Below are 20,908 nucleotides of genomic sequence, written 5' to 3' on the forward strand. Positions count from 1 at the left end.
GAGATCCTAGGCGGCATGTCACGGTGCTGCTCTGATTCAGTTCTTGCTTCCGGGGTCAGGCTCTCCAGCTCTGGGAGGGCGTGAGGGAGCCAGCTGGGGCTTGACTGGCTCAGTAATTGTCCCTAGGAAACACCAGGACCGGACGGACCCAAGTTCTCCCACTTACCGTCAAGAACGCCTTTTGCCGTTTGGCACAAATAACAAAGAGTTGACTGTACTTGGTTTTTGTTCATAAGTTTTAGTCCTCCTCTCCATACCCATCATTACCAGTTTTAAGAAACAACTACCGTAAACGAAGATGCATTTCACTTTTAGATGTTTTAGAAGTTTCTGCAGCCAAAAGCGCCCAAACTAGGAAGATCTCTTCTGCACACACCAAAGCGTATATAGAAGAAGAGAGCCTGATGTTTGCAAAATGCCTGAAATGGAGAGGCAAGCCTACGGCTTGACAATTGTTGGGCAGCCGACTATGGGAAAGCCCGAAAAGATGGTGTTTAGTTTCTGCACCTCCCCAGGGGTGAAAGGATGCTTCCAGCCTCACTAGAATGCAGTTGTTGTTTTTTTTTTTTCTCAGACTTACCAAAGAACATGTTTTAGGTCATTTTCTTTTTCCTTTAAAAAAAGTGATTTAAGCACAAACCAGACTCAATTTTGTAGCATTCAAAAGTGTTCTCAGTTTATGTGGTCTTTTTGCAAGAACTCCATGCATGGCCCTGGGGAGGAAAATTGAATTCCATATGCATGTGTTTGCCGTTGTGTTTTTAAAAACTTGTCCTGATTAGCAGAAACAGCAAAGGGAAACCTAAATGGATTCTTCACTGTTGCCTAGAAATCTGGCAGGTCATTGAGAACATGCTAAAAAGCCAGGATGAGCAACAATGCACTCTCATTGTCAGTTACTGGAAGTAGAACGCTGTGCAAATGACGTGTGTGTTTCCCAAGGAATTCCTGTGTTGGATGCTTGGTTGGGTTGTGACATAAGCCCAGCCAGGGGGCTCTGACATAAGGCTTTTCATTGCATGATGCAGTACGTGATGCTCTTAGCAAAATCACATCACCCATTCATAAGTGCTCCTATCCCTAAAGAAACAGCAGCCAGTCTGGTGTATCAGACCTTTCCCTTCAGCCTTTGGCAAATATACTTCATTGTCAGGCACCCCTGGGATGAAAACAGTCCCTTTCATTTTTCTGTTTCTCAAGCCAGGAAAAGCAAACAAATCCTAATTCATCTTGGTTCACCTTGATGCATAGCTCTACCTTAATATGTGTTAGGACAGGAGCCAACAAACAAAGACTAAAGAGATGGCTCTTAATAGAAAAGTCTCACCATCAGGGATGGGCTTGATTGGTTTTTTTTTTGATTTTGTGCTTTCTGTATTTTTTGAATTCTGTTCCCATCCCCTACCACTGTCTTTATTTAAGCTCAGTTGGGGTGTTTGCTCTTGCCTGTTCGCCTCTGATTTTTGCTTGGACTTTCTGATGCTCCTTAAGAAAAATTGCTTGTGTACGATGTATTTTTCTGCAAAACAAGCCAAAGCCCAAATTCCATCCCCTTTTCCCCGCCTTTCTCCCCAGCCAAGAAATGCAAAACAGTTACATCAGAGTAAACACAGATCTCTTTTCATTTGATATATTGACATCATCCCTTAGGGAACTCAAGCTTGTCCATAAATCCTTTGTGGTCCATTGAGACTCTTCAGGTTCCTCTAGTGGAATATTCCCATAGCCTGGAATGTTGGAATTCATGTGTATTTTTGAGACTTTTCTCAGTGGGAGACAGCATTGCACTTAGAGCTTGTATAAGAGAATCAACCTATCCTTAGTTTGAAAGTGACCTGTGCCACTTTTTAGCTGTGTGACCTTAAGTAGGTTACTTAACCTCTCTGTCTCAGATCTTTTCCGTCTATGAAATGGATAATAATATTACATACCAGTTGTGGTTATTATGAGGATTAAATGGCGGACAAAGTACGCTCACTACATACTTGGTATCTAATGTGTGTTTGGTAAATAGAAGCTGTTGCGCTGCTTTGTATTTGTATCTGATATAGGTACGTAGGGAGCTACACAGATGCCTTGGGACTCGTGTATCATTAGTAGTGGCTGTGAGAGAGAAAGGAGGCTCATAGAAATTCAGACAGTGAAGCCCCGAGCGGAGTGCTGTGATGCTGGCCAGGGGTGCCTTTGGGGGCCGGTTAATCCAGCACAACACCCACAGACTTGCAGACCCTTCTCTCTTGGAAGAGTGTTGATAGAATCCAGATGGCAGTGAGAGACTTATCTTTGTCTTGTGGGGATAAATGTTGGGAAAAACACTTAAGGTTCATTTTTGCTTGTGATTTTGGTGTCTTTTGAGTCATATCTATAACATTGTATAGTGTGTGTGTGTCTTTGTGAGAAGCGGGGGAGGGAGGGGAGAGAAGAGCTGGAGAATGTGCATTTTCCCACCCTTGGTTACTGCTGTTACACATCAAGGGGTAGATGGAACCACTTCAAAGCCATGTCTCTCCTTCTTTAGAATATAGGTTTGTTTTTGTTGTTTTGCAGTTTAAAGAGGAAAATGTTGTATTTTCATAATTTTTTTTTTTTTTGCAGTACGTGGGCCTCCCATTGCTGTGGCCTCTCCCGTTGCGGAGCACAGGCTCCCGATGCGCAGGCCCAGCGGCCATGGCTCACGGGCCCAGCCGCTCCGCGGCATGTGGGATCTTCCCAGACCGGGGCACGAACCCGTGTTTCCTGCATCGGCAGGCGGACTCTCAACCACTGTGCCACCAGGGAAGCCCCATAATTATATTTTAACAAATGGAATTTTGATGTATTTCCATGTAGAGAAATTAGTACTGAAGTAGATCTTCTTATGGCGTTACGTCAGGGAAATTGCCATGATGGTAGCTTTTGGAGTTTTTGTGGAACATCCTGAACTTACTTCCCAAATGCTTTTTGTTTGGAAACAACACATGCTTTTGCCATTGCATTTATAAATCCATCTGTTAATCACGAGAAATTTAATCCACACACTTGGAGAGCATTCATCCCAGTGCTATTTGGAAAGAAGTTCATGAACAAGCTGCGAGGGTTTTTTTTTTATGAGTTTGTTGGAGCTTTTTGATTTTAAATAAAGGGAGGACTTTGAGCATGGAGCTGTCTTCTTTCCCAGAAAGTTTCAGTCTGGACTTTGAAAGATCTAAAGGAATTCAAGAAGATTGGAGATCAGAATTTATTAGGAAGGGGGAGGGGTCATGGTGGGCTTTTCTGATGCAAATCAGAGCAAAGATAAAACACCTATTTTCACCATCAGATTATTGGATATTTAAAAGTTTTATAATACTCTGTGCTTGTGGGGATATGAGAATACACTCTGTCTAATAAGCTGTAAGCACAAGCTCTCTGAAGCGTAGTTTGGCAACATCTATCAAATACTCATACCCTTTGACCCAGCAGTTCCATTGCTAGGGATTTGCCCCTGTATATACTAGCAAAGATATTTCAGAATACAGATAGAAAGGAATTAGAGGTGACACAGTCTCTAATAGCAACAACTGTAAACAGTGCTAATTATCCCTGTGTGGGGTTACTGTCCAGTCACTTAAGGGAGTGAGGTAGACAGTGGGCCTGATGGTGAAGAATCTCCAACATTTTTAAAGTTAAGTGAAAGAGGCCAGGCACCCAAGAACGTGGGGAGCATAATCCCATTTCTGTGTGTAAGAAAGAAAGAAATACATGTTTAGGAAGGTGATACATTAAAATGTTTTGGAAAGGATGGGTAAACTGACACTTGATGCAGTCAAGGGGTAGAAAAACAGTGGGTTAGAGATGGCAGGGGCTTATCATTGTATACCTTTTGGCATGGCTTGACTTATTTTATCCCATGTTAATTTTAGTTTCAAACAGAAATCGGGGGAAACAGCTGGCTTTTACCCCCTTGCCACTTGTGTCACCAGCAAGAACCCATTACTGTTTTAAGAGTGTAAGCTTGATTTTCATGATCAACTTAATGCCTAGCATTCATGTGTGTGTGTTTTTTTAACCCAAAGGACAACCAAGATGGATCGTCCAGTGAAGGAATCTTTGTATCCAAAATAGTTGACAGCGGACCTGCAGCCAAGGACGGAGGCCTGCAAATTCACGACAGGATTATCGAGGTATGTGGACACTGCCAGGGTCTTCTATAGGCCTAATGGCATCCCGTCTTCATCCGGCTCAAGGCAGGGTGTTCGGTGGGGCAGGGAGGCCTCAGCTGGTGACTCTGGAGGCAGGAGTCAGACCTCTCCGATGGTGTGGGACCAGACTGGGTGCTGATTGGCTTGCTCTTAAGCTTTTGTTCATGTTCGGTGCAGAGAAGCCAGATTACGAGTGGCTTATTCACGATTTGGCTCTTGTCAGGCGGCCGCGCATCTGTTTTGCGTGTTTCAGTTAGAGCTTCGTGTGAAAACCACTGGGGAGTCGTGTGTTAGTTAGAACCAGATGAGCAGTCCCTGTGGTGCAAATGGTGACGCTGTTCAGATCGGTGACCAGGGAGGGGATCGTTGTGTCGGCTTTGGAATCACTCTAACGTCCTCAGAGCTCACAGCACACAGTTATTTCTACGTATCCCTCTTTTATGCGTGTCTTTTTTGCCTGTTGTCACTTGTACTAGTTGATTGTCCGGGGATGTGCAGGCCAAGGTTGATATTCAGGATGGTCACTCATCTCATCACCAACTTCCTCATTTTCAATTTTCACTCATCGTTTTAAACTTTTACTTAGGGGCTTTATAGATTTTCGCCGGGGGAGGTAGGTAGCTCCGTCCGCCCCGCGACGGGACACCTTGGAATAGGGTCACACAGTGTCCTAGCATGCTCCGAGTTGCTGAAAGGGAAGGAGTGATTCATGGCCTGCTTGTGTGGGCTCCTGTTGCAAAGTTTGATACAAATGAGTATATTTTGCTGGTGGTTTTGACTATTTTGATTGCTCTTTTAATGGGTAAATATATATATATATATATATATATATATATATATATATATATATATATATACATGGGCTCCATTTGTTGGCTTTCCTATGAGGAAAAAATTAAATACAAGAATCCAGGATGAGTTGTTGAAGCCCATAAGAAACTCACCCGTGGGCCGTAGCCATAATATAGCACATGAAACAGGAAACTGGAAAAATGGCACTGTGACCACTGGATGTTTTATGTTCCAAACACACATTTGCATAGCATCTATATTTCTTGAGTATATTTGTGGTCTGTTTCAAACCTTGGACCGAGTGGGAACTCTGACCATGGGATAAGCCACGAGGGAAGTTCCTGTAACCCGCCGGAATGTGGCCATGTGCTTCCGGGGGAGGGAGCATTGGGGAGAGGATGACAGAGTCTCGCTTTTCTGGTCTCACTTGGATGAATTCTGCAATGTGCAAAGCAGTACACTTCAGGTCAATTTATATCCTTAGGGGAACAGATGGTTATATCTCCCCAAGAAAACAAACTGAACAAGTTAGGGTATAAGAGTTACTTTTCTGAGGGAGTGGATGCAGTGTGACAGTTTACATATTAAAAGGATACTTAATTTTGTTTTAAGTACATCATTAATACTGCTACATCCCCCTTGACTTTTTGAAGGGTTCTTAAACTTGGAGATCTTTTTTGCTGCATGTTTTAGGGTCAATCTTATTATTTCCCCGGTCAGGGGAGTGGATTTTCCCTACCAGGAATTTGCTTGGGCAAGACGCTTTTTCAAGAGCTCAAATGCGTCCTTACTGTCTTTTTTTAAAGGAAGAGAGAATACATTTTTTTAAAAAATAAATTTATTTATTTATTTATTTATTTTTGGCTGTGTTGGGTCTTCGTTTCTGTGCGAGGGCTTTCTCTAGTTGCGGCGAACGGGGGCCACTCTTTATCGCGGTGCGCGGGCCTCTCACTGTCGTGGCCTCTCTTGTTGCGGAGCACAGGCTCCAGACGCGCAGGCTCAGTAGTTGTGGCTCACGGGCCCAATTGCTCCGTGGCCTGTGGGATCTTCCCAGACCAGGGCTCGAACCCGTGTCCCCTGCATTGGCAGGCGGATCCTCAACCACTGCACCACCAGGGAAGCCCGAGAATACATTTTTTGAGAGTATTGTTCCAAAAGATAAGTACAGCTTCCATTGCCAAGGGTTTGGTGGAACAGCCAGTTTCTGTAAGTAATGGAATTTCATTGCTCTTATGTTTTGCAAATGAGAAATGTACAGCTGGGCAGGATTTTCTCTTGGCAAAGGGGGATCTGTGTTTGAAACATTTAGTACGGTTTCTGGTAAGTCACATTCCCCTTTTGGACAGTATGTAAAATATTAATCATGTCCCAGTGTTGAGATGGAAAGAGGATGATCACAATAGAGAAACAACATATGTGTAATTGCAGTTGACACCCCGTGCCCTTCTCCGTCAAATCCTAATCTCTTCTGACATGATACAGTGATTCCCATGCCTGAAAACGATGTTCTCCTGTTCACCTTGTCTGTGTCTGAGTTTATTACCAGGCATGAATTTGATTATTTTAAGTGTGCACGTGGGTTCACTAAGAAGAGTCAGGGGCTTTCTAGTTTTCCTCCACATTTCTTCCTTTTCAAAGGAGTGAGCAAACTCCCACTAGATTTTCACCATAAGAACTTTCATCCTGGCGAAAGGACACTTATATTAAATCCGTAGAGACTGACTAAATCTCGTGCTCAGTGCGGAGTTGTTAACGGTTACTCTGTTCCTACCACCCTTTGTTCCCTGAGACCGGAGCTGTGGTTCTCACCCACATCAGAGCCAAGCACGCTCACCTCGTTTTTTAATCAGAAATGCCATCAATGCTCTCATGAAACGAAATTCATAAATAATATTTATATACATGCACACCTAATGGTAGAACCTATATACTGACATTAATAGAAAAATAACAGGAGGATCATTTATAATAAAATGTATGTGTCGGTATGTAAATGCTCGGGCACAGCCTCATTAGAAGACACTGTGATGTTTGTTGCCAGACGCTGGCATCTCCTTGTGGGCTCGGCACGGTGCACCGGCGACGGAAGTTGCTGGTCCAGGAAGGCGGTGCTGCGGAGTTTGGCACCACAAGCAGCATCGCCGTCCACGATTGGATTTTCCACGGTGGTGAACAGATTGTGGTTAAGATACGGCACAATTAAATACAGGCTTCCTTTGATTTACACACGTCTCTCTCTCTGTGTGTGTGTGTGTGTGTGTGTGTGTGTGTGTGTATTTTTTAAAAATTGTGGTAAAATATACGTAACATAAAATTTACCATTTTAACCATTTGTAAGTGTACTTTTCTGGGGCATTGAGTACTTGATCGTGCAACCATCACCACCATCCGTCTCCGGAACTTTTTTGTCCTCCCAAACTGAAACTGTAGCCGTTAACCCACCCCTCCTCCTCTTCCCCCAGCTCGTGGCCGCCAGCCTTCTGTTTTCGGTTTCTACGCATTTGACTACTCTAGGTGCCCCACATAAGTGGAATCATACAGTATTTATCTTTCTGTGTCTGGCTCATTTCACTTAGCATGATGGCCTCCACAGTCATCTGTGGACTTGTAGCATGCGTCAGAATTCCATCTTGTTTAAAGCTGAATACTATTCCATTGTATGTATAGAAGTAAATACCACATTTTGTTTATCCATTCATCCATCAATGGACATTTGGCTTGCTTCCATCTTTACACTGTGGTGACTAATACTGCTGTGAACATGGGTGTGTAATCTGTATGCATTTAAATTGCAAAAAACAAAACAAAACAAAAAAACCCTCAGGGTTTATATGTGAAACAGAGTTAGGGTGTACCCTCAGGTAATTATAAAAACTTTGTCACTGTACCTTTACTGATGTCTGGCAGGATACGGGACGGTTATTCTGGAAGCCCAATAATTCTTCATTGCCCGAGACTCTGCGTTTAGGGCTTCTAGCATCCTTGGTCCCCACCCCAGTCCTTGTGACAATGAAAAATGCTTCCACAGATTTCCAGCAGTACCTCGGGTTATGATAGGGACCCCAGGGAGGACTGGGGTAGAGATTTGTCTTGTTCCCAAACCTTATGATGCAAGGTGCGTTGCTCAGAAGCTCATTCTTGCATTGTGCTCGTCTCTCATTTGGCGCTACATGTTGTTGTCTGGGCTACATGCAATGTCCTCTTCTGCTTTGAGATAGTAAATGCAATTCTCCAAGTGCAGTGAAGGCAGGGAGTGAAGCCCTCTGTTGCCACTAACCTTTATTTTGTACAATCCTCTGTAAATACGTGTTCATCTTGGGAGTGTTATGATTTGAAGACGCAAGCATGTGGTCACAGAAGGTGTGTAAGCTCAGTGGCTTTTGTGTAAATCAGTCATTCTCTGTTCTCTTTGCTCTAGGTTTGGTTAGTCTGTCATTGCTAAAAAGACTGGGTTACAGGGTTGACTAGAACAGACTAACACTGCCTTCCCTTCCCGAGCTAGGCTACTTGGTAAAGCGAGATTTTACTATTTGTTAGTGAAGATGATGTTCTCCCACCAACTAAAATTGCAGAGTGGCATGTGAATTCACCTGAAAAAGCATTTAGTTTTAGAAAAAGGAAGACGCTCTTTTTCTTCCGTTAACTTTTCATTTGGACATAATTTCAGACTTGCATTAATGAATTCCTGTACAGTCTTTACCCAGATTCCCCCAGCATTAACATCTACTACATTTACTTTATCCCTTTCTCTCTCTCCCCCTATTCCTAAATACATCAGTGTGTATTTTTTTAGGAATAAGACCTTCTCTTACATGACTACAGTCCATTTATCTAAATCAGGAAATTAATATTGGTAGGGCCCCGTTGTCTCATCTACAGAATTTAGTCAGATTTCTAATAATCTGTACAGTGTCCTTGATAGCAAGAGAAAACCGCAGATCATAGGTTTTACTGAGTTGTCATAGTTCTTGATTTCCTTTCCTTTAGAGCAGTGGCTCAAGTTTTTTGTCTTGCATGCTACTGATGTTTTCGAAGAACACAAGCTAGGTCTTTTGTTTAATGTCTCTCAATTTGGGTTTGTCTGATGTTTCCTCATGAGTACGGATTCAGGCCATACATTTTGGGCAGGAATACCAAAGAAGTGATAGTGTGTCCTTCTCAGCGCATCCTGTCGGGGGTCACACGATGTCACTTTGTCCCTTTATTAGTGATGTTAACTTGGGCTGCTTGGTTGAAGTCTTATCTGCCACGTCTCTCTGCTGTAAAGGTACTGTTTTCTCGTTTGTCTTATATCCTGTCGGGGAGGGTGGGGGGATACTTTGAGGCTGTGGAAATACCCTGCTGCGACTCAAACTCTCATACACTGGTTTTAGCACCCACTTATGGACTTTACTTGACTTGATTATTATTATAATGTTTGACAAAGTGTGATTTACTAAGTACATTCCTTCTATGTTTATGATGTGTAAGAAGAAGTGTTCCTTTCCTCCCTGTTTTTTTCTACCTATCTCCATCTGTCTGTCTGTCTGTCTGTCTATTTCAGTATGGACTCATGGATTCTTATAACTTGGTGGTCACCTTGGCCAGTTTTGGCCAGAAGGAGCTCTTTCAAGCTAATACGTCTGTCCTTTTCTCAGGTTTCCATCAGTTTTTGAGCACTTCCTTACTTTGTGGCACCACGAGATGTCCCAGGCTCATCTTGTACTTTTCTTGCCCCAGCCCTAGAATCAGCTCTTTTTCCAAGTAGCTCTAAGTCCACTGAGTAGCTCTAAGTCCACTGAGTAGCTCTAACGCCATTGAGTGAAGAGTGAGTGGCATTTAGAAAACAAAATATGGGTGCTAGGGTGATCATGTATAATTATACGAGGTTATAATTGAGGTTTCATTGTTTCTAGGCACTGTCAGCAGACAGAGCTAGAGAATCTAAATATGCACATACACACACAATGGTATCATCATCAACACACCTCTCTCCTATTTTTCTATTCATCCTTTTATATATTTTGAAAACCATGGCTGTATCAGTACCTTTAATTCCAGTCCAAGTCTGCGTGGTTGTTTGTCCTCCTCCTTTGAAGATTTGCAGCTCCTAGAGGAATCCCTTTTGAAATAGTGATGAATGTACTCTTTTCTTTTGAATCAAAACTCTGATCTTTGCTTAGATGTTATCAGTGAATTAAAAATGGTTGATGAAAATTGTTTAAAATTTTTCCATATTATTTTTGGTTTGATTTTGGGAGGAAAAATATGCCCTAAAGTAGGTGATTTTGTAAGTATATTTTTCTTTCATTATGGGGTAAGAAAGGCTCAGAACTTCTTGTGTAACTGTATGCAGGAAACTTATTATTGCTAAACAGGCAGAGACATGCACAAGCCATTTGGGAGGTAATACTAAAAATAAACACGTGGGGCTATGCTGTTGTCCTCTGTAGTGACTGATAGCCATGGACCACACTCAGAAGAGGAGAGGAAAAAATTCTGTGGCAATTATCCTCCTGAGAAGTAAAACCTATTCGTGTCAATTTGAAATCTCTGTTACCTCAGTTACACAAATAATCTGTTTTGATGAAAGAAATGTGGTATAATTCAAGCCATGTTGAGAAGATTCTTTTTAAGCTGCAAAAATAAGCAGGTTTTAGAGACCCCTTATTAGTAATGGACCCCAACTCTCCATTTCCAGAGGCAGAGACCAGAGGTTCATCTGAGTTACCATTTCGGTTGGTTGACAGTGTTGTACCCTGGATTTCTATGTGGCAGGGTTCTGAGACCATGTCTGGATCAAGTGGGGGGTGAGTGTGGTGATCATTTAGTGATGTTTGCCATGGACACAAGAGAGGAGGGGTGACAGTTTGACTCTGGATTTGTTATCTCTGGCTGGACTCATACGATGTTTTTGGAAGGACGACATTATCATTGGAAGTAATGGCTCTCCTTTCATTGGGATGGTGTGTGTTTCATAATAATGTACCAGTCATTCTTTTTGGCCTTCAGACGTAAAATAAAGTGGACACCTTTGTTGCCTCTTGGGTTTTTTTTCCCTCCTCCCCCTGTTTAAACACGCTTTTCACTTTCATCTTACTCTTATAGCCTATACCATAGTAATAGAAGTTCTGGCAAAATTAAAGCAGCTGATTTCCTTAGTATTAGCAGGCACATGTGGAAGTGGCAAGAACCTTGAGATTTAAATGAGGACCCCAGGTTTAGGTTTCTACCAGGTTATTGGCTCTGTGGTCTTAGTATGCTAAATGCTCAGCCTCGCGTTCCTCATCTGTAAAATGGGAAGAGCGTTACTCTCTGTCTCCCCTACCTGTCATGCTGTCTGAGTAGAGCAAGGAGATAACATAGGTCAAAGGCTTTTTGCTCTTAAGTGCCAATATGAAGAATTGTTTGGGTTTTTTTTCAAATTCAAATTTTAGTATCTGATACAAGAACTTAATACCAAAGCCAGTTATAGAAGTCAGCAAAATACTTCTGAGATCTGTTTTCCTCTTGTGTGTTTTGGCCAGAATGTAGTGCTGCTGCAGGATGATTGAGGAAAGCTTGAACTGTTTGAGGCAGACATACTTTTCAGAATTAACGATGTGACCAATTAATACCAAATATTTCCTCTTTACTCCCAGTTGCCTTTAAAAAAATAACATTTTGTATTAATTTTTTTTTAATGACTGTGCTGATGTATTGACTTGGTAATACTTATTATTGTTATTTTCTTATTACTGTTTTGCTCTAAAAACTAGCTTTAAGAAAAACACACTAGGTTTTCAGTGAACATCTTTGTAACAGACATCACTGCACACCAGCCAGATAAACGTTAGGTGAAGAATAAAACATATGGCGTGATGCAATTTATTTGTTTTAAAGACATTTATGTATATTAGTCTTTTCATAGGAAAACGTACTCTGAGCTAATAAAACATTTTAAAGTTATATATAAAGTTGTAGAGTGGGATTATGGGGGAACTTTACATTTTTAAGTCACCTTTCTATAATGTTGGACTTCTCCAGAGAAGTGGGTATTCTTTGTTATAATCCAGAAAACAGTAAAGAGGAAAAATGATCAGTCAGAAGTTTCCTTTGAGTTTTAAGTATCACAAAGCTGACTCCTGCTTGTGTGTTTCCTTTTGTACGTTACTTGTCATTCTCTTTTCCAAAAGCTCCTAGCAGATGGCCTCAGGTATGAGATGGGTGGGCAGCTCATGCTGAGACTCTGGAACCAGGCTGTTGGAAGTTCCTCCCTCCCATTCTCTGCCCAGATTATCAGAGTTCACTTCCTCTTGACACTGTGTACTTCTCTGGGAGTTGTGGCTTCCCAGAAGTTTTAAATCTTTCCCCTCATGGTCAACTCTTAGTAAAAAGAGTTATTTAGATCATCCACAAAGCACTTTAAAATCAAGAATAAATCAGAAGTGACTGGCATCCCCATTAAATTTTTTGAATAAAGATTAGGTCGAAAAATTAAATCTTTGGTAATTCCCAGACAACAACAAAACAACAAACCCTTGACAACAGTACAGATAAGATACCGTTTATATTCAGTTGTCTTCTTTGTACACCATATCTAGACCCTTATCTTTAAGTATGGGGGTTTTGAGAACAAGAACCCACGTCATTTTTTTAAAAATTAAGTTTTTGTCTTTCAGTCTGTTGGTGTAAGACACAAAGAGTTAGGTGCACTTTTTTTTTTTTTTTTTTTTGGCGGTACGCGGGCGTCTCACTGCTGTGGCCTCTCCCGTTGCGGAGCACATGGCTCACGGGCCCAGCCGCTCCGCGGCATGTGGGATCTTCCTGGACCGGGGCGTGAACCCGTGTCCCCTGCATCGGCGGGCGGACTCTCAACCACTGCGCCACCAGGGAAGCCCTGGGTGCACTTTTATCAGACTTGAAAGGTATGTTTGGAATGGTCTGACTTAAATGATCAGCTATGAAGTATATGTAAATTAAGCTGTGTGGGAGAGGCCCTGGGAGAACCTTTGAAAGCAGTAGGTCCACATCATTTTGAAAACAAAAACTGAGCACGGGGCCTATAGATGAGGGGGCTGGGAACAGGAGCAGGGAGAGTTAGATTAGGAATTGTCACTGGGAATGATACGTGGAAGACTCAGGTGGATTGGGGGCTGCAAGCGCTGATTTGCAGTTATGCCACTTTCACTGAGAACTCCCAGTACCCCAGGGTGGGAAGCTGCAACAGCACGATTTCGTGTAATGATGATGAATGATTCCCATGAGCCTCGGGGGGAGGGCAGCTGGGATGGGGGTCTTGGCCACACAGAGTGCCACGTTGCTCCAAGAAGACCTTTGGCTCTTCTGTTTTGTCTATTTGTCTGTGTCTATTTTGACAGTCATTTGAACTGCAGACAGTCTGGGTCCCATCCCTCTTCTCCTGAGGGTAGCTAGCACTCCCTGCTTCCTTTTGGGCTCTTTGGATTCTCTTAATTTCCATCTTTCATCACTTCCTCTTCTCCTGCTACTCCTCATGAGTCACTTGACAGCTCTCGGGGACCAAGAGAACTGAAAGCCTAAGAGTGTTTGCTTTCTTAGCCACTTGCCACCTCCCCAAAGAGACGTGCCAGTCTGTTTTTTTTTTAAATGAGCTAAATATATTTATGTTTTATTTTTCACTATCTGGAGAAACTCTGGGGTGGATTAGAAGTTGCTGACAGTCACTATCCAAAGAAGGCAGTTTTTGTTCTTTTCCTGGAATGATCGTTGCTAGCACATTCATGTTTCTACACACGTCGATTTGAGAATTTGTTAGCCAGACACATACAACTCCTATTTGGTGTTTATTTTAAAAATCGGGAGGGGGATGCATTATATAGAGTGATCTCTGCTTGTGGCTTGTTGAAAATCTTCATGTTGTGTGAGTTCTCAGGCTCACAGTGGAAGAGAAGCCATCAGCAGGCATATGTTCTACTAGTTGGAGGTGAGTTGTATTCTCCCTAATACTGAGATTGGCCAAGATGCATAGAGAGCTCCTACGTGGTCCCTGGCTCTGGGGAGTTTCCATGTCAGACCAATGGACAGAGGAAGGTAGCTGATACTAGGGGCCTGAGAAAGGCAGTCAGTTGTATAGAGTGGTTAGGAGTCACGGCCTCTGGAATCACACCAGGTTTTGAATTTTAATTCTACCATCGCTAGCCTTGTGACCTTGGACAAGTTTCTCCTCACCTCTGAGCATTGCTTTCTTCTGTAAATTATGGACACCATTTAGGCACACCTTGGAGATACTGTGGGTCCAGTTTCAGACCACTGCAGTACAGCAAATATCACAAGAAAAGGCATCACATGAATTTTTTTGGTTTGCCAGTGCATATAAAAGTGATGTTTATACTATACTGTAGTCTATTGTGTACAATAACATTCTGTCTAAAAAAAAATGTAACAGACCTTAATTTAAAAGTACTTTATTGTTAAAAAATGCCAAACATCACTGATCACAGATCACCATAAGAAATATAAGCAAGAAAAAGTTTGAAATATTGCAGATTATCAAAATGTGACAGACACGAAGCAAGCAAATGCCGTTGAAAACGGTGCCAATAGACTTGCCTGACGCAGCGTTGCCACAGACCTTCCATTTGTAAGAAATGCAATAACCTTCAAAGTGCAATAAAACGAGGTCTGCCTGTACATGTATCATAAAGTTGCTACAATTAAGAATATAATGCATGTGTCTGAAAACTGTAAATTTGGCTCCAGAATAAACACTCCCCAGGTGGTTAGCTTTGCTGGTGTTGTTACTTGTCATTCTGTAGAGGCTGGGCTGGAAGGACCTTCTAACAAGCCAGTGCTTTGATGATGGTTTTCTGGCACAGTTTCATAAACCCAAAATTACAGTTGTGAATAGATAATTTTAATTTGTTTTAGATTTCTTTTCTTTAATTAGTGACCCTTTGAATCTGGATGGAGGAACAGCTATCACTTCCTAAGGCCATATAAATCACGGTAATTGATCAATCAGGAATAATTCTTAGTTTACATGTTAGTGTGAACCTGGTAATTCATTGCATATGTGCTGACTTCACTGTTCTAAAAATAAAGTAAAACAATTGCATGTTTAATATCAGCTATTTTTAAAGTGCCTGAACCGATTAAGATTTCCATTTTTATATTGACTCATGAGAAATATTGGGATTTTCTTGAAACTGTGGAGTTTGTATTTCTTTGAACAAAATCTTCCCTTAAGATGGCAACTCACATCAACTTCTTTTTAGGGTAACGTTTATAAATTGATGTCAGTGCAATACACCAACGTAGAAAAATTGAGAAATATGGTAAAGAGTAAAGATGAAAATAGAAAACCTTACAGATAGTAAGCAGTGTCTTGAAAAAACTTTAATCAGTTTGCTTAATCACAGGATACAATGGCCTACTTGTTAGGATCTGATGAGACATGGAAATTGCATATGGAGCACATAATATTACTTGCTCTAAACTCTAGCTTAAATGAAATGGTAGGGGCACAAGTAAAACAGGATGATGTATGATTTTTTACAGCAATGTTAGTGGATTTCAGATACTTGGTATCATTCTCTGAAATATCTGAAAGAGTCAGTGTGCTTATAGGAACCTCGGGGTGGGGTAATATTAACATATGTTGGGGGGCTTGGAATAGAATTGCTGGTGATAAAGGAACTTTAGAAGAGGGAATCAAGCAAGAAAAAATATGTCATATTTTTACTGAAAGCTGGAAACCCAGTATCAATGGAGCAACATCTTAATTTTCTTTGGTGACTAAAAGGTAAGATTGAAAGCTCGCAATGAGATCTACTTGCCCCTTTCCTTTTAAAGGACTAATGATGGTGGTAACAAAGTTGGTGAAGTTTATAATTTCTCCGTTCGGCTGCCCTGATCAGCATCTTGGTATCTGAAGGACTGATTGCTTTGGTATACGAAGCGGCAGGGGGAAACGTGATCAGATAGAAGAAGGACATTAAATGCTGCATTGGGCTGAATCATTTTCAGAGAAACGTTACCTTAACCTCGGTATCTGCGTTTTCATCAAGTTCTAAACCACACTTTAACTTTTATTAGCCACAAACCTTTAATAGACCGTGTTTTGACAAATAAGATTTTTTTTAGGACTGCTTCAAGAGCTTGTGAAAACCGTATGTATATATATGACTCCCTGTATGAGTATACGTATATATGAATCTGTGAGTAAGTGTATATGCCTGAATACATTGGCTTCACATGAGTTGCTTGTGAGATTTCATCTTTATTTTGTATGAGCCGCTCATTGGAGACCCAAGACAAAACGGATGAAGTTTTAAGCTGTTTCAAATGTAGTCCCTGTTTAATAACCTCTGTTTACACTTTGTGAGAAATGAAAGGAGAATCCTTTGGGCAGGTGGTATTATGTAAAGTGCAGGCAAGGAAATCTTTGTTTTGACAAGGTTATTGAATTACCTGCAAAGCCTGTTCATAGGTAAGATTAGGTTAATTTGCCTGACACGTTAAGTACATCTTAAAAGTGAAATTCAGAGTCTCCTCTGCTTAAATTTACTAGATTTAACAGAACGTACAGGGAATTACACTAATTCAGAGAGAAGAGGCCAAGGAAGGAAGTTGCTTTTTCCATTGCAATGATATTTTTCCTTTCTTCTTCAGTTTGTTTGAAAGTTAAGTCCATGTAAGGGTTTGTTATTTTTTGCCATTATTAGAACACTAAAGGCATTCAGTGTGATCTGTTTGTGGCCTTTTGTTATAATTGATCCCAGTTCTAAGTGATCTTTTAAAACTTAAAATAGTAGAGATTTAAGAAGAGAAAAATCAGTATTTTTTTTTCCTTCGGAATCAGCTTAGTCCAGTCTTTTTTTGTTTTTTTTTCCCAAGCGTGATGCATGTGAGAAGTACAAGTCAGAAGGGTTATAAAAATAACATCGTGGGCTTCCCTGGTGGTGCAGTGGTTGAGAGTCCGCCTGCCGATGCAGGGGACACGGGTTCGTGCCCCGGTCTGGGAAGATCCCACATGCCATGGAGCGGCTGGGCCCGTGAGCCATGGCCGCTGAGCCTGCACGTCCGGAGCCTGTGCTCTGCAACAGGAGAGGCCACGAGAGTGAGAGGCCTGCGTACCGCAAAAAAAAAAAAAAAAAAAAAAAAAAATAACATCATATCATCTCCAGGGAGTGCTGATCTTAAACTGTTTTAAGCCTATGTAAGAGAGCAAATTAGTTCTTCTGATAGACCCTGCGACAGGAGAGAGAATCCACCATCCTCCTTGCAAAATCAGGGTATGGTATAGTCAGTTAAGCCAGTTTAGCATTTCATGCTGATCAGCAAACCTGAACAAGCATTTCGCAAAGTCAAGTCAGTTGTATACCACCCGCTCAGTTTTTGCCTTTCATACACCACCTGTTTTGTTAACACTTCACATTGTTCTTAAAGCTTTTGTTTCGCCTAGATTTATTTTAAAAGGAAACCTATGTCATGATTGCAAGTGGAAAGCCATTTCACGTGCTGTAAACAGAAGATAACAGTAAAAATAAATACCATAAAAGTGTAGAGTTGGTCAGTTTCATCTAGATACTGTCGCTTGGGGAAGACTCTGAGCCTGAGCCTTGCTTTCTCTTTGATTAAGAGCAGAATTATCCTATGGGGTTAGAAGTGAGGATGGTGACTGGGAACAGGCCCCAGGAGAGCTTCTGGAGTGCTGGTGCCGTCCTATTCTTCGTCTGGGTAATGGTCAATGAATGTGCTCAGGCTGTGAATACGCATGGAGATGTACACTTTGTGTAGGTATGTTACATGTAGATAACACTTATTTTACCAAATGGTGTTGGAAACACTTAGGCCCAGATTGACTCTGTCCCCTAGAGGCAATCAGACAAGTTGGAGATTGACAGTGGAATGCCTTGCTCATCCTGTCCCTCGGGTCCTTTTATGCCACCTCCAATAAGGTCAAACGCTCCAGACTTCACCTTGCCCACTGCTGCCATGTGCCAGTCTGAGCTACACTTTGTGTAGGCACTTGAGTTTGGTTGGTGGAGGGATGAAGGAGCTCTTAGAAGTTTGAGTCCACCACAGGGAGGAATAATTTCATCACTGGTAAAGAATTTCAAAGGCAGAAAGGTGAATAATAGTGTAATAGGCCAGACATCAGGGAATCCATCTTTGATACAGTTTTGTTTTTATACATTTTTGGAAATCTATACTATCTTTATGCATTCCAATTGTAGCTATGTATAGTGTGCCCATTTGTCAACTGATGCCGCCCATAGATATGTAAGTCCTGCCCCAGCAGCCCCTCCTGCTGCCCTGCTCTTTAAAAGAGCATTTTGCAAACTTTTTTGGTAAGAAATATGCTTTATATACAACCCAGTGCAGCACTCACTAATGTGAGCAGGTCCTGGTATATGTGTCTAAAAATTGAGAAAAGGTTCATGAGAGATATTTATCCTTAGGACATGGAGAGCTGTCTGGTATTTCTATTTTATTCTTTCTCTTTTAATGCTGTCTGCCACCCACTGAGTTGATTGCATGGCTCACTAAAAGGCAGTGGCCAGCAGTTTGGAAACATTCCTGTGGAGGAAAGAATTGTACATTCCATGTTGGCAGCAGATTTTTTTTTTTGACATTATACCCTATTGATGGCACATGATCTGTTGATGGCACATGTAAGCCCCAGCCTCTTGCCAAAGAATGGAGTCAGATCTATTAGGATACATGACTATATTGACAAAAACTAAGCTCCACTATCTGTCACCTTTCCACTTATGAACTTCCTGCCTGAGGCAAAGTTCATGGACTCTGCAGGCCACCAACAGATGGAGGGCGTTCATTAGCGGTCACTGGCGTCATAATGGACTAACTACAAAGGGGACCTAGGTCCAGCCTTTGGAAGCCTAACTTGCTTCTATGTGCGAAGCTTTGGTGTGCAGGGTAATTTCCCCTCAATACACATTGAGGAAATGTGTATCTGCCTGGTGTTTGATGTGGATGCTTTTTGTGCCACATGTGGTGACTGACTTCCAGAGTCTGTGGGGCAGTTTGTAAACCATACCCACTATGGCTTCTGAATTCAGCCTCTGTTGGGGTCTCCTGAGGATGAGGGCCCCCTGGGAAATTTACTTCATTATGGAGGGACTAAGGCAGGTCCTACTTGAGTGTCAGATCCTGAGAGCAGGGCCACATCGGTTGAGCCCTGGATTTGCAGTGTTCTTGGGGCCTGGCCCGATGCCTGGTGACCTGGAAATAGATTTTCAAGTCACATGACCAGCTTCTGAGGGTAAAACTGCAGGAAGTCTAACATTAGAAGCCTTAAAGGCAGGTGACAGTATGTCATGAGGTCTTGGGGACATTTGAGACTTTGACAACACCTCCTGTGGACAGGTGGAATCTGCCAGCTGTCCATACAGGAATAGCATCAGCTTAAAATAGACATATCTCCTAGTGCCAGGGGGAACTCAGAAGTAGAGTTCCTTTATTGGGAAGCAGTATAAATATAATGAGATCATAAGAAAATCAAGAGTTCAATTTTTGATATACCACCTTGGGTTTTATAAACTAAACTTAAAAAAAAGTCTCCTACATTTATGAATCCCAGACTTTATATTTTAAGAAAACATTGTTTTTAGTCATGTTTAGCAGTAAGATATAGGAAGTTGTGTCTTCTCTGGTTAACTCAGTTTCTGTGAGATAGAGTAAGAGTTTCGTTTAACAGTTGTGGTCTTTGCTTATGAAGCTGCAGGCTTTACCACCATATTTGGAAAATGTTTGACATTGGCCACCTCTGTCCTCTCATTGACTTCGGTCTTCGCACCTGTAGGACCCACGTTTAACAATATAAAATCAAGAGCAACTAAGTTCTGGAAGATGCCTTCACCCCCTTTTATTTTGAGTGTGTCATGTTTTTAGATGAAAGTTTAGCCACTGTTGTTGCCATGGAATTTTTATGCCTGTTCCGGGAAATAATTCTGTTGTTTATCAAACCAAGTTGTCAGTGAAGCCATAATTCGTGGTAGAACTTTCCGAGGGCTCCTTTGGAGGGAAATGCACATTTAGAGCACTAAACAAAGGCCTTGGGAAAGGCCTTCATTGCTTCTTGCCCCCAGATCACACCCAGGATGATGAGTGAGATGATGTTTATAGCCCAGCGTAGTAAACAGATGTATTTTACCCTTTCACTGTTATCTTTCTGCTAAAATGTTTGAGATTTGTGTTCTGTGCTGTATTAGTGAGAAAAGATGACAAGCTGAAAATAGATGAATGAGCTTGGGATGAACATACACATACTACTATACATAAGATATTTAGATAACCAACAAAGGACCTACTGTGTAGCGCAGGGAACTCTGCTCAATATTCTTTGATACCCTATATGAGAAAAGAATCTTAAAAAAATGAATATATGTATAACTGAATCACTTTGCTGTACATCTGAAACTAACATAACATTGTAAGTCAACTATACTCCAGTAAAATTAAAATATTAAAAAAGATGAATGTCCTTATAGAATTAACATTAAGCTAAAAACAATGCAAACGTGAATAAAAATGAAGAAATCAGGTAGAAATGGCTTCATAGACAGTTTCCGCTCTGTTTTCTAATACTGTTTGCTAGCAGAAACATTAAAATGTGAATTCCTAAGCTCTAAACTGCTAAGACTAATACAGAGCAACTGTCTTAATTTTTCCTTTAAACCCTTGAGCCAAGAAAGGAAACCAAACTGGTTTGGAGTCGGGCATTTGCTTGTGTGTTGCTATGCAAGCCAGCTTAAAAGTGAAATGTTCTCTCTCAAAGGTGGACACAGCCTGGACTCACATTAAAAAGAGTTTATTTTGGCGCTTCCCTGGTGGCGCAGTGGTTGAGAGTCCGCCTGCCGATGCAGGGGACACGGGTTCGTGCCCCGGTCCGGGAAGATCCCACATGCCACGGAGCGCCTAGGCCCGTGAGCCATGGCCGCTGAGCCTGCGCATCCGGAGCCTGTGCTCCACAATGGGAGAGGCCACAACAG

General features: G+C 41.7%; 1 protein-coding gene across 1 annotated transcript in view; it reads left to right on the forward strand.

The window, feature by feature from the left end:
* Positions 1–20,908, forward strand: part of PDZRN3 (PDZ domain containing ring finger 3) — a gene marked incomplete at its 5' end in the record, with an annotated part of 256,849 nt that overhangs the window by 18,710 nt on the left and 217,231 nt on the right. Inside the window, one exon of the mRNA XM_079712275.1 lies at positions 4,035–4,142. Coding sequence (XP_079568401.1) covers positions 4,035–4,142 — 108 coding nt within the window. The remainder of the gene's footprint in view (positions 1–4,034; positions 4,143–20,908) is intronic.

Source organism: Hyperoodon ampullatus (genome assembly GCF_949752795.1).
Source record: "Hyperoodon ampullatus genome assembly, chromosome: 10".
Taxonomy (NCBI): Eukaryota; Metazoa; Chordata; class Mammalia; order Artiodactyla; family Ziphiidae; genus Hyperoodon; species Hyperoodon ampullatus.